Source organism: Spodoptera frugiperda, chromosome 28 (genome assembly GCF_023101765.2).
Source record: "Spodoptera frugiperda isolate SF20-4 chromosome 28, AGI-APGP_CSIRO_Sfru_2.0, whole genome shotgun sequence".
NCBI lineage: Eukaryota > Metazoa > Arthropoda > Insecta > Lepidoptera > Noctuidae > Spodoptera > Spodoptera frugiperda.
The window spans coordinates 1,876,084-1,889,633 of NC_064239.1; the positions used below are offsets into that span (position 1 = coordinate 1,876,084).

Sequence of the window (13,550 nt, forward strand, 5' to 3'; positions counted from 1 at the left end):
GCCGGCCTTGTTGTTGGGGAATCGGGATTGGGCACCCGTTCCTATGCTTAAAATTAATTATTTGTCGTATGTGGCTACTAATTATCTATCAAACTAATATAAAACGGATACTAATATAATATAAAACGAAACAACAAGAACATGATCGCATTTATTTATTTACAACCATCTAAATTGGTATTATCAATAACTTGCCTCCAGTCTACCGAAACCAAGCATACCAGGGTATCCTCCTGGTAACCCTACACCGTTCGGTATCACTCCAGGCACTTGATTAGGAGCACTTTCTACAAAACCAATATTGCTAGCTCCACTACTATAGTTCACTGCACCAATACCACTTGTCGGTACCACGCCTTCTAAACCAACTGTCCCTTGGAAAGGGAGTCTCCCTGTCACTAGAACAACACCATCAATAAGCAGATTGTCGGAGAATATCGACACTCCTGCTGGTCCAATAGCTGCGTAGGGGGCTGAAGTGTCTATGATCAGGTTTCCACCAATAACACGGCCATAGATCGGTGCGACTGGAGCCACACTTGCCATGTTCCAGCCTTCAACAATTGGCATGTTTCCACACACCGGTTCACGAAGATATGCAGGAGGTACGCACGCACTGAAGACCGACTGTGGAAATAAATAAACAATCAAATACAAGATCGATCAATAAAAAAGTTTTATGGATAAAATCTTTACCTCAAAGAATATGGTCTGAATGCAGACAAAAAATATTACTTTCAGCGACATCGCCCCCATTTTATGGAACCAAAATTTAAAATAATAATGTTTAACGAGTTACGTGAGTTTGTGTTTTATAGTTTGTGAGCTTATCAGTCAGTGTAACATCTCTTGCATAATTTTATTTTTGTAATTAAGTAGGCATTTACTTTTAGTAAGTAGACATTGCATGATTAGAAATTGCAAAACAATGTGATGATTAATAATAAAACTTAATAGACTAATAATTTAGTAGACTTGATTATAAAAATAGAATCTAGTTCAAGCTAGGTGCATGTGCATTGTGCACGGTAGTGCTGACTTCGAGTAATGCACTTGTTTGAGTTATGCGAGATATTTGCTAAGTTTTCAAATTAATTATAAGTAAATTAAATTAAAACGATGACGAGTTCAGATATAAAAATGTGTCGTATCTTGTTAAAATGCTTCAACAAAAGATTTCTTATGTTTCGTATAAGACCAAAATGATGAAATCAATGAAATCAGTGTCAAAATGTCGTAACATGCGAGTAATGGAACGTTTTCTAAGCTGTCAAGTGTGTCAAAGTGTCAATGGTCGCCAGCTAGTTGTCAGTCAGTTTTATTTACCATCTTTCAATACGATTTGTTTTTCACAATAAAAATTAGCAATATCTCTCATTAATTCTTATTTAAATAAGTTAAAAACATGAGTTGTTTCGAGAATATGACTATGCCTAGTTGTGTGTGGTTCGAAGGCGGAGAGAAGCGCAATATTGTGGCATCTATAATATCAGGACTTTTGGTTTGTATTTGATGAATCATGCTATATTTCTATTCATTCAAGTTAGAAGGACACATAAATAGCAAATATTGATGATTTTAGTCCATTTTAAGGCTTTATTTAGCATGATTAGTTGATAATCTTAAACAATGTTTATTATCTGTTGTGAAACTTCGACAAGATCAGCAATATTTGCATTCAGCAATACTTTACATTCACATTGAATATTAAACAATAGTAATGTTTATTTGTACAATACTTATGGTTAATTATTTGCTTTTCTCTAGTTCTTTACAGGATGGTGGTTTATCATAGATGCTGCGACAGTGTACCCTGGAAACCTGCCCAATGCATCTCATGTGTGTGGTGTGATGGCTACCCTATCACTCATCATGATCAACTCCGTGTCAAATGCACAGGTCAGTGACACCTTATAAGATATACAATAAACTTTTGATTGGTGGACTCAGGTCTAACAAAGGGAAAGTAGGTAAAGTAACATGTGTTCTATGTCAAGGGATTTAGAACCAATTTTATTTAATTCAATGCTTATTCGACAAATAAATTGTTCGAGTGTATGGATGTGAGATTGTTATTCCCAAAGGACTTATAGTATAATTGGTGAAATGTGTTTGTTTTATTTACCTTACACCTAAGTGTATGTCGACCTACTTCCATAGGAATCAAAGACAATATATGTCATATCATGTTGAGTATTTAAATAAAATAATTATAATATGTTATAGACTTCTTGAATAGGTAATTGTTATCAAATTTTTAAATAAAGGACTCTGTTCAATGTTATCTAAGTCTGAATTGTATCACAAGTCTGTGTTGTGTTGAGTCTGCTGATGATAAACTTTTTATCTTTGTGAATCCCCAGTCTAATTTAGCATGCTTTTGAGTAATAGAGCTAATACATAAATTAGTTTAAGATTGCTAATAAATGACTTTTTTGTGATAAGACTGCCCATTGTACTATCAATTTTGAATGTTTGTCTTTTGTATTTTTATCGTGTACAATAAATAGTTTTCTGATCTAATCTAATAGAAAACTTAACATTTTAAAATAGAAACAATTTGTTTTGATTACCTACAATATTATTAAGTCTTTGACTGCCAATAGAAAACTGTTGAAGGCAAATCCTCCGCTATCGTTGGTCACCGGTGTGACCACCACGGCATTCAATGTGTTAATTTTCAATTTTAATTTTTTTTTGTTTGCTTGTACTAATATAAACGATGTATTTCCAGGTGCGTGGTGAGACATACACAGGGGGTTGCATGGGGCCCCGCGGTGCCCGTCTCTGGCTCTTCCTTGGCTTTGTCGTCGGGTTCGCCTCCCTCATTGCTGCTTGCTGGATACTGTTTGCGAACTATGTTAATGCTGGTATGTTTATGTTAACCATGATAGATCTATTTCTTTTGTGTTTGTATGTTGTTTCGTTAATATTATTTATTTAATATGCAGAAAGGCACAACTTGACTTGACAAACAGATTGAATTTCCATAATTTCTGTTACAATTTCTGTCAATTTCGTCTACATAGTTCCATAAGCAGAAAGCGACTGGTTTTAGTGTTAATTACTATTTCTGCCTATACTGACTGATACATCTTAAGAATTTTGATAGTTGAAGTCTATTCAATTCTCATAAAGGTGATTTTGTTTTGTTTCCAGGAAGCACCAAGTCAGCATGGCCCGGTGTGAGCTTGTTCATGCAGAATGCCTTCATCTTTGCCGGTTCGCTTGTATTTAAGTTCGGTCGCACTGAAGACTTGTGGGGGTAAACCAGTAATCTCGTACCTTTTCCATGATTCCCATGTCTAGTTACGATTGTGTTAATTATTTTCACTATTTTGCTATAAATACGTTACATATGACATTGTCACAAACATACTTTTACAATTTCTTATGAAGTGCTTACTCTATTTAACTTTGCTTCCAACGCTTATACATTGAGATTAGCTGAAACCATTCTCATAATTGTAACTAGACATGCACATCAAAGGATTTATATTATCTAGAATAAATTATAACTACTTTAAAATCATAGGTAAAGTTTTTAGTGTATTTTACATAATTATTATTACTCTCGTATAAGATAAAGTTGATTCCATTAATTATTTTTTATTACACTAGTGTGGAATGAGACCAATAAACATGTTTGTATAAATAAATAACTTTATTGATTTGGCATTAATAAATTACATTGATTGAAGTACATTAAAGATCTTATTAAGAGTATTTATATTTATTATTTTATTCTAACACTTTGGTTATAGTAGGAACAAAATAAAGTGGGTATGTTGTTTATAATGTAAGTATTATTTCCTTATCCCTGTCGTAGAAAATATTATTTTTCAAAATGACTATTTATTTATAATTTGAAGGTTAAAATTAGGCGGGAGGTATGTTTAGTAGTTAGACAAACGTAGTTAGTTATTGTTAGTATACTCGGTAACTATTTAACTAGTGCCTTATAATAGTTTACTTTGAAATTATGAAACCGTTATCAGTTCTTATAATATTGCATTTAATACACGTTTGACTTAGATTCTCAGTATGTTTCATAATTTCCTAGTAGAGTAGGTTTTGAAAGTGTTAAACTGAAATGTAACTATTAATAATAATATTTTTCTTTGGTCTGTGATTGTACCGATAAATAGTGGTTTCTTACTTAAACATTTTAAAACAGAATACAAAAGTTCATAGAGTTGATATGACCTGATTTGGTAGTTAAGTGACATCAAGTATTTTTTCACATTTTTAAACGTTTCTCAATGACATTTTAGGGACTCCACTCAAACATACTCAATTTAAATGATAGGGTATATAGAAGATAATTTATTTTGTTGTTAACTTTTCAGCCATTAGTTAACAAAGCATGTCGCAAACATCGTGCGGTGCCCTTTTCCATAATGTTTTTTGTATGTTACGATTACTGAGCATAGTTTTGAATAAATGCAATACCGGTTTGTTTAACTAACTTTACCGTAAAACCGATTTAATCAATAAATCTGTAATTTAGTTTGTTTAGTTTTATCTTAAATGTCGACTTATTCTATTTAACGCCTGCTAAGAACTTTGTCTGCGTCGGCACATGTTCTGCCGTTGTTGCCGTCTGGCAGACAGAGCTGGTCTGGCCCGCAGCCTCCGTTTCTATAGTAACAGATACTCTGGGATGGTGGACACGAGTCTGGGGCTACAGCCACTCCGTACAGCCTCCTCGATGCGGTTGCTATGGGGACATCGCTTCGTGTCTGCGTTTCCAAGTCGTAAGACTCGATTCTTAATCTGGAATGTTTAAAATAATGGTTTATTAGATTGATAGACATTATTTTTAAAATCTATGTTTGTGTTCTATATCTTGTTACCAATCATTAAGTAACTAGGTATAGGTATACACAGGTAAGTACTTTATATGAAAACCTTTTATATTTTTTTTTTTATTAATAGGTATCATTGATTTGCACCCTAGGTTTAATCACATATTATTATTATTTAGTTTGTTACTTTTAATCTAAGGGTAACTTTATCACGTTTACTTACGTTTTCCAATCAGTCCAGTAGAACTTGTTGCCATGGATGGCAAGGCCGAAGGGATATGAACAGTTGGTGGCAATGGTTTCTCTCTCCTGGTTGTCAATGGTGACGCACTCTATGCTAGCCCGTCCAGCATCAGCGTAACATAGCCTGTCCCTCGCCCAGTCGATAGCCAAAGAGTTTGGTAATGCTACGTCGGTTTTATCCAAGAAGACCCCTCGTTGTGAACCGTCCATGCTCGCCCATTCAATCTTAGGGTTTGTGCGCTTCCAGTCGGACCAAAAGATCTTTCTGTGAATGTAAGAAATGAGATTCGATAAGCTTCTGAATATGGTTCAAGTTATTTAATATACTATTTTGGTCGCTCGCACAAATGATTTAAGCGTACAATCATTACCTTCAAATAGACAAAGTATCGATTATATTGTGATGTAAAGAACCTAAAGGTGCTCCCACACAGCAGTTATATAACGTTAGAGACAACCTGTTATAACTTAACATTGGTGTTTAAACAAATTATAACAGTGGTTGTAGAGTATGTTACACGCTATTATAAATGTTACACAATGTTGTATAACGTTATATAACTGCTGTGTGGGAGTAAGGATTTTATTTAGAAGTGAATAGTTGTTTCTTACCCTCTTCCTGGATGTACAGCGATGCCTCTAGGGTTTGAAATCCTGTCTACAGCGAACAATACTTTTCTCGCTTTCGTGTCCAAGTTTGCTACTTCGATCGTCAACTTCCTAGAGTCAGTCCAGAATATGTTTCTCGATGACCAGTCTACTGCAATGCCTTCGGGTGACTTGACACCTATAAAGAGGTTATTTCGTGTGAGATGTTGGTATACAAAGTATTAAATTTTAAGTACCTAGAATTTGTAGAAGAATAGCTATTAAACTTACCTTCTGTCAAGAACAGTCCATAGTCGCTGCCGTCATAAGCAGCAGTTTTAATGGCGTAACTAACAACGTCTCCCCAATATATTCTGCCAACTCCACAATCAACATCGATTCCTACAGCAATCTGCGAAATGCCACTGTTGAATGGCGTCGCGAAATCTCTTCCAGTAACTTTGAACGGTACTCTGTAGATGGAAGCTCCGTCGCTAGCCACCAAGAAGTTTCCAGCCTGCCTCGGGTTCAACTGGCAGTGGCTGCCGTTTCCATTGTATCCAGCATTACACTCACAGACGTATGCATCGTGCCTCTTCATACAAGACGCGTGTAAGTCGCACAGGTTCGGGTTGTTCCTGCATGTGGCTTCAGGGATACAAGTGTATCCGTCACCATTGAACCCGTCTCTACAAATGCACTGATATGTATTATCCATTGGCGTGCATATTGCGTTCACGTTGCAGTCGTTGGTGACGTCACACGTGTGCCCCTCCGGCACACACTGAGAAATACCATCGCCAGAGTATCCGTCGTCACAATGACAGTAGTTTAGGTCTAATTCGTTATCATAAAGACAGGAGGCGTGCTCGGCGCACCATGCCCCATTGCAGAGCTGTGCATCAGGAATGCATGCGTCGTTCTGGTCTTTCATGTAACCGTTGAGACATTGGCAGATGTATTCGTTGCTCTTGGGGTCGAGTCGACATTCTGCGTTGTATTCACAGTCAGAATTGTTCTTACAACTAAAGTTCGGTCGGCAGGAGTAGCCATCGCCATGATACCCGAGGTCACACACGCAGATGTAATCGTCGCCACGGGTGGTGATGCAGCGGGCGTTGGGTCCACAAGCACAGTTCGGTCCAGTTTTTTCGATACATTCGAATGCGTCGCCTTCGTAACCTTCTGGACAGACGCAATGTTTTCCTTCCCAGTCGCTTGAAGCGTCCGGAGATAAGTAGGAGCAAACGGCGTTTGGTGGACAGTCAGAATCATCCTCACATCTAACTGAAATTAAAATATTCTTGTTAGTTAAACATTTTAAACAAATATTTATAAGAATTATACTAGAGAGAATTTGCCTTACTCAATGGGTCGTTGTCCGGGACTGGATACTCAACTCCAGTATACGAATGGTTGTTATTTTGAGGAGGTTGTTCAGAGCTCTGTTCTGCTCCTTGTTGATAGTTGGTTTGTGTAGGATAAGGATAGTTGTCAACAGGTTGATATTGATTTGGTGGAGGTGATGGATAGTTTTCGTCCAAAGTTTGCTGATAGTTGTGTTCAGGCGGTTGATATTGGTTATTTTCTGTCGACGTTGGATAGCGTGGTTCTGTTGAAGTTTGATAACCGTCTGTTGGCGGCTGGTAGTAAGGGTCAGTAGGCTCCTGGTAGTTATTATCTGAACTCTGGTAATAGTTCACGATTCTACACAGTTGATTGTTATAGGTATCCCTGTATTCTGTGTAGCCTTCAGGGCACGTGCAACTGAATAAGTCACAGTTTGGCAAGACAACAGTATTGTTGTAGTCAGACTCATTGTTTTCATCAGTCGGTGGTGTACGAGTCATGTCATCTTCACGAGCATCTTGTTGACAATTGTATCCATCACCAGAGTAACCTGCATTGCATCTACATATGTAGTTATTGTCAATGAATATACACGAAGCGTAAGGTGAACAGTTGCCACAAGTGTTCTGATAGTTTGGCTGGCAGTACTGTCCGTTTCCATTGTACCCAGGATTACATTCGCATATTGGTTCACCACCAGGGTTCTCTATGCATCGGGCATTACTATCACACTTCTTGTCTTGGCAAGTGGGCAACCGATTGCATTGTAGGCCGTTTCCAATAAATCCTTGGCGGCATCTACACTGGAAGCCACCGTCGTAGTTGTTGCAGTCAGCGTTGCTATCACAGTTGTGTGTACCAATGCCACACTCGTCGATATCAACACACTTGTTGTCATAAGTGCTTGTAAAACCAGAATCGCAGATGCAAGCAAAGGAGTTTCCTTGAACTACACAGGAACTGTGAGGTCCACAAGTGTTTCGACCTTGAATGCAAGGGTCTTCTTCACCAAGGGGAAATATCTTATTACTCAATCCGTACCGGACTATGTTTTCCCTGGGTTCGTACCCTAAGTAATTTTTATTGATTTTCAATGTTGACGGCGTATTATCTTCAACTGAAGCGGGTGCAAATCGACACGAATTAAATGAGAAGGTTTGGGATACTTTCTGTACGTATTTTTCTCCTGTAACCTTGTTTGTAAACGTTCTACTAGATTCGGATCGGATGAGTCCTGGTTCTACGAGACTATATTGTTCATCGTAGTCGGTAATGTCTAGTTTGGTTCCTGGTACAATTGCTGGCAACGAACCTCTGACATCAATTTCCAAAGTGATTTGATCGAACACGTCATGTCCGAGATACTCTTGATGGACCGTAACTCTGTCGCCAGTAGCTGGGAACCATATGTCTGCAGTGTGGTTAAACAAGGAACCTGTGAGTTGGTAACCGTTTTTGGCGGACCCCGAAGGCTTGGCAAAGAGCCAACCGACGACACCCCCTAGTACATGTAGTAATTGCAAGCTGCTTCCGATTTCGCTTGGTATGAGGGACAGGGCTGTGTATGCTCTGCCGTCGGCTACGACCACATATGACTGTATGTCTACGTCATTGAGGTTGACATTGTTTATAATGCCGTTAATTTTGCCATGTACTCTAAGCGGCACATCATCTTTAATGCATGATTTTCCATTTCCGTAGTATCCATCATTGCACTGGCAACAGATTCCTGCTTGATAGTCTACACATCTTGCATTGATGTGACATACGCTGGGTCCGCTCTGTGCGCAGGTTTTTGTTTCCTCCTCGATTTCCACCTCGTTTTGGTTGTATTGATCGGGGACAGCGATGTTACTTTCGGGTGCAATATTTCCGATACGGAAAACATATCGGCCGGGCTCGTGAACATTTGACCAACTAGAAAAAAAAATACGTTTAAAAGTTTGTTCATTAAGAAACAGTATTTTTATCTAAGTTTTAAAAATAAATATACTTACGCAACAATGTTCCTTATTTGATGACTGCCTGATCCACGAAGAATGTATAGACGACCATCCTCCGACACGAATCCAGCTTGAGCCTTGGCATCTGGCAAGGTTAGTACTTGGGTATCTTTCTGGATCCACTGAATGTCTCGCTCAGGATACAAGAATTCGACGAAACTTTCGGTGCCGTTGTTTATTATGGCTGCTTGGAAACGGTTTCGCTTGTCACTTGATTGTCCGTTGGACGAGTAGGTGACGTCTTCCCACGTAGTGATGAACACGCTGGTTGGTTTGAAGTCTTGGTAATCGTGGAAGTTGTTCTGTACGCTCTCCTCAGCTTTGGAGAGCACGTGCGGTTCATCGGTTTCTCTATAGTAGACGGCGCCCACCTGTGTCGTGTCGATGTTCGAGTAAAACACCGCGATTGACGGGTACGGCAGCGGAAACTCAATGTTGAGGAACGATGAGATGTCCGCTCTGAAGGTCAGCACTCCATAGTTATTTACCTGCGAATAGGTACAAAGGTTACCTTATTGGTCTGTGCTATAGAAACGTATGTCGGCCGGACTATTTTCTATAACTTTAATACTTCTTTTCATCATTGTAATACATAGTGTGGGTTTATCTAATGCGATTAGGCATATAATATAAACACGGCTGTGACCCGGTGGGCGATAATGCGGTATCACGTACATATTTAGGTAAATTCTACGAAAAGGTCTCGACTCTTGCTTAACTTGTTACGATAACTGTCGATTCTTATAAAATTATAACGAAAGGACAGTTATGTAAAATGAACGACACTTTTTTACAAGGAAAAGGGTTATTGTTCTTTAAAATAAATTAAAGGATATTTCATTCATAAAGGTTTGATGGTCAAAATAGTATTTAAATAGTATTTATTTGAAAATTATTAAACGCTCCCTCTACGTTCACAGCAATAAAATATTTTTATAAGTTTTGTTTTTTTTAAAGATTACGTGTGGATAGGTATTGGGATTAAATAAATAAAAGTGTCGTTCAATGACCGCCGCTATCGTCAGACACCCACGTGCGCTTCCGTCCGCTCGGGTCGTCCCAACTTGCAATGTGCAAACAATGCATCGATACACATTATCTCGCTGATAATTTTTTGCAAACATTTTTTGGAACTACATTTTTCATTTTTATATTGTGCATAAATTGGTGGTCATTTATGTGTATGAGAATGAATAAAAGCCATGGCAACAGATGAATGTTGAGAGATCCGGAATAAAGGAATTCATCCAGATAAGCATTATCTTAGACATGAACGAAGATTTAAGTATAGTGAGATAGGTAATAGACGACTGATAGGATAGAATAGAATGGAGAAAGAGAGGTGTTCCGGCCCTAGGTAACTTTATACAGGACAGGTAAAAAGATGCTAAAGATTCGTAGTTATTATTGAACATCCTAGCTAATGTATTTAGTATTCCACCATGTCTCTATCATCCATTAAAAAAACTCCACAATGACTGAAAAACTCACACGTAATTATTTGACGAGGAACTCATTTCGCGACGGTTATAGCGTGCTCATGAATAAGGGTCTTTAGCATGGTTTGAAATTAGTCGAGTTCCTCGTCAAATAATTACGTGAGTAAGTTGAAGAACATAATAATTAATTTAGTATGTCTCACGAAAGTTACAATAATATAAACAGTCTGAAAACTTTTCGTTTTTTAACATAATTTCGTAACCAATCGCCATGGTACCACTACCACACAACGAAATTACGCAAATCAAATCAAATAATATGTACATAATGTAACGTGACATTTTGAACTGTTGCTATTAATTCAATAGGCAAGTGAACAATAAAAGTAATTGACACAATATTACTTTGTACCAAGTACCTAATTGTCATTGATTTTGGTACGTTTTGGTACGTGTTGCTTAAGGTCGTTGTTCTAATTTAGATGTTTCGTGTGAACATGGTGCTTCATATTCAACTAATTCTTACTTATAATATTATCAGCATAGCGAAGACTTACTTTCTTCGTAAGAATTGATAACAATTAGCGCGCTACTGTGAATGGTTTCTGAGGATGCTTTCCACTAGAGATGTGCTATGCTACGTTGCTGTGGATGCGATTTGCTTCTACCAATCATATTCACCGCTACACACAGCTTAGTACTGGTGGAAACGGACTCAGCTAACCTATGTTTTTTTAGTATATGGAATTGCCTACTATCGATACATCGCATACTCGAGCTGCGCATCTTCCTCGTTTCATAGTGTTACAGCTCTGCTTAGATCTTTGTAGCAAAGCTACATAGCACGCTTCAGGCAGAAAAGCATATTGCATCTTAACACATTTAAGTTACTAATATCACTATTAAATATTAATAACCTGTGCTATACAGTAATCTGCTGCAATCTGCAATGCATTTCGATGTGTGTGTAGGTTTAAATCCGTAAGTTTTTTCGTAATTATTTTTGACAGTTCACTTTTTAACCAATCAAGTATAATTTGTACAAGACATATTATATTTCCGAAGGGAACCCTCAATTGTATCACTTAAACATCGTATATCATAAAAAATTGTAACATATTTGTCCTTCGCGATTAAGAGGTTGTCAGCACCACCATCAAGTCACTAGCATCGCGTGAATACACCAATTGAGATTAGAGTGTTTGTAATTAAGACTCAGACGAATGGTGCTAGAGATGGTCCAGCTAATTTAAGTGTATACTTAAATTCTAGACAATTAATCAATTCTATGTAGCTATGCTACGAAGATGTAATATCTAATCAGTGAAACTTTGTGGCCGTTTCCACTGATACTAAACTATGTAGCGGTGCGAGTAAGATGTGCTATGAAGATGCGCCGCCGCGAAGTGGAAGATGCGTAGCTCTAGTATGCGATGTATCGATAGTAGGGAAGCTATCCATAGCACGCATCTTTCCATGTATGAACATGTCTTAGTTGAATCCGTTTCCACCAGTGCTAAGCTATGTGTACCAATGAAAATGATTGGTGGATACCAAACGCATCCACAGCAACGTAGCATAGCACATCTCTGGTAGAAAAGCACCCTAAAACTGAGTCGGTTACAGAGTGTCTGAAATTGTTAATTGTTGGAAAAGATGTAAGTTTTGTAGAAAAAAGAAATCGACACAATTAATCGCCGGTTTACCATATTGAAATATAAACTAAACTTATACTAAGAAATACAATAGCAGAGTAGCTTAAGTAGGTATTTTTATACTGGAAATAATCTAACGTACTTTATAATATAGTAAGTACAGGTACTTCGAGATATTTAATGATTACTAAAACTATCCTTTAGCAACGATTTTGTTCCGAAAACAATTGCTAAGGACTGGGTTAAATAACCATTAAATGACTCTGAGTACGACGGTAAAAGATTAAGTCTCCTTAAGTACTTGATCTTATATATTTTAGGAACATAACTAAAATCTCTAAATTATAATGTGATTAAGTTACTATGCAGTTATCAGTGCTCAATGGTCACTGAAACTAGTGAATACGAACTGAAGCGAAAAGAAGCCCTAGTCGGTTAATGCCATTTAATAAACGAGGAAACTGGTCAAGCGTGCATCAGTTCTATGGAATTAGGTCGGGAGTATGCAACGAGCCATTAGATCAATTATTTTGAATGCACATAACACTAAATAAGCACCAAAATGTTTCTTTTTTACAATTAAAGATAAGTGTTGTAGTCAATTAGATGTATGGTGCATGAAGCATACATATAAATTAAAACACTTTCTTTGTAACATATTTTAAAAGTATGTAAAAACTTAAACACGTCCCTTAGGATACTCACTGACCCAAGATTATTGCAATTCTATAAACTAACAGACGCTATAAATATGTTCACAATAACTGAAAACTAAACTACTCACGTATATGGTATCGTAACTTTCTCCGTAGAGCTTAATGGGAACTTTGAGAGGTACTTCGGGGGCGGGAACATCGCTCCCGCGCGGCAGGTTCTGGTCCAACCCCAGCCCGTGGGGGTAGAACTGGTCGCGCGTTACAGCGCACGCGCACGCGACTAGCGCAAGAACTCCCGCGCACGTCCACATCTCTCCACGCTTCACACAACACTGGAATCACTGGAATGCCCCGTTAATGGAACACACATTTTGTCGCATCTATACGGCTATACGGAAATAAACCTAAGCTTTGTTTCGTAAGGTGCAGGGAATCTGGCGCTCAATGGATTTTTGGGTCGATGGAAATATATTTGTTTGTTAATAGCTGCTCCTGATTATGTCATTTAGTAATGACCCCCTTTGTAGATATTGTGGATTTTGAAGATAAGCTAATTTTGTTGGTGTTTCTTAATGTTTCATTAGAAATGGGAAAGATGGTACATTCTCTATTACTAATTGTTACTAACGATATGTTTCGATACTGTGTTTTATCGATAAATTTGAATTTAACGGTTAGTTGAGAAACTTTGGCACAGTCAACTGTCTCAGTACTAAGACTGTCGGGCATGACAAAGTATCTTTATCATTCTCAAGTTTTAAGCTCAATTTCATTAAAGGCAGCCTTTCTTCCATCCTATTACTGAGCT

General features: G+C 37.7%; 3 protein-coding genes across 3 annotated transcripts; 1 reads left to right on the top strand and 2 right to left on the bottom strand.

Moving 5' to 3' along the window:
- Positions 1-140: 140 nt before the first annotated feature.
- LOC118265448 (chorion class B protein PC10-like) lies at positions 141-1,127 on the bottom strand. The gene is made up of 2 exons (XM_035578323.2): positions 697-1,127; positions 141-627 (listed from the first exon to the last, which is right to left on the bottom strand). Exons 1-2 carry the CDS (start codon positions 754-756, stop codon positions 184-186), a joined length of 504 nt encoding a protein of 167 aa, XP_035434216.2. The 5' UTR covers positions 757-1,127; the 3' UTR covers positions 141-183.
- A 144-nt stretch (positions 1,128-1,271) lies between these two features.
- Positions 1,272-3,726, top strand: LOC118265118 (transmembrane protein 50A). The gene is made up of 4 exons (XM_035577835.2): positions 1,272-1,501; positions 1,768-1,899; positions 2,735-2,870; positions 3,160-3,726. Exons 1-4 carry the CDS (start codon positions 1,406-1,408, stop codon positions 3,267-3,269), a joined length of 474 nt encoding a protein of 157 aa, XP_035433728.1. The 5' UTR covers positions 1,272-1,405; the 3' UTR covers positions 3,270-3,726.
- On the bottom strand, positions 3,646-13,086 carry LOC118265117 (nidogen). Its single transcript, XM_035577834.2, has 7 exons — positions 12,871-13,086; positions 8,987-9,480; positions 7,006-8,906; positions 5,931-6,926; positions 5,664-5,838; positions 5,032-5,316; positions 3,646-4,776 (listed from the first exon to the last, which is right to left on the bottom strand). Exons 1-7 carry the CDS (start codon positions 13,051-13,053, stop codon positions 4,548-4,550), a joined length of 4,263 nt encoding a protein of 1,420 aa, XP_035433727.2. The 5' UTR covers positions 13,054-13,086; the 3' UTR covers positions 3,646-4,547.
- Between the last annotated feature and the right edge of the window lie 464 nt (positions 13,087-13,550).

What these genes read in the sequence shown, in the direction of transcription:
- LOC118265448 (XM_035578323.2), bottom strand. Translation starts at nt 756, where the DNA reads ATGGGGGCGATGTCGCTGAAAGTAATATTTTTTGTCTGCATTCAGACC. An exon ending in TTCAGACCATATTCTTTGAG is followed by an intron (nt 628 to 696) that starts GTAAAGATTTTA and finishes TTATTTCCACAG; the next exon opens with TCGGTCTTCAGTGCGTGCGT.
- LOC118265118 (XM_035577835.2), top strand. Translation starts at nt 1,406, where the DNA reads ATGAGTTGTTTCGAGAATATGACTATGCCTAGTTGTGTGTGGTTCGAA. An exon ending in ACTCCGTGTCAAATGCACAG is followed by an intron (nt 1,900 to 2,734) that starts GTCAGTGACACC and finishes ATGTATTTCCAG; the next exon opens with GTGCGTGGTGAGACATACAC. An exon ending in TGCGAACTATGTTAATGCTG is followed by an intron (nt 2,871 to 3,159) that starts GTATGTTTATGT and finishes TTTTGTTTCCAG; the next exon opens with GAAGCACCAAGTCAGCATGG.
- LOC118265117 (XM_035577834.2), bottom strand. Translation starts at nt 13,053, where the DNA reads ATGTGGACGTGCGCGGGAGTTCTTGCGCTAGTCGCGTGCGCGTGCGCT. An exon ending in TGGACTGTTCTTGACAGAAG is followed by an intron (nt 5,839 to 5,930) that starts GTAAGTTTAATA and finishes ACCTCTTTATAG; the next exon opens with GTGTCAAGTCACCCGAAGGC. An exon ending in TACTGGACTGATTGGAAAAC is followed by an intron (nt 4,777 to 5,031) that starts GTAAGTAAACGT and finishes TAAACATTCCAG; the next exon opens with ATTAAGAATCGAGTCTTACG.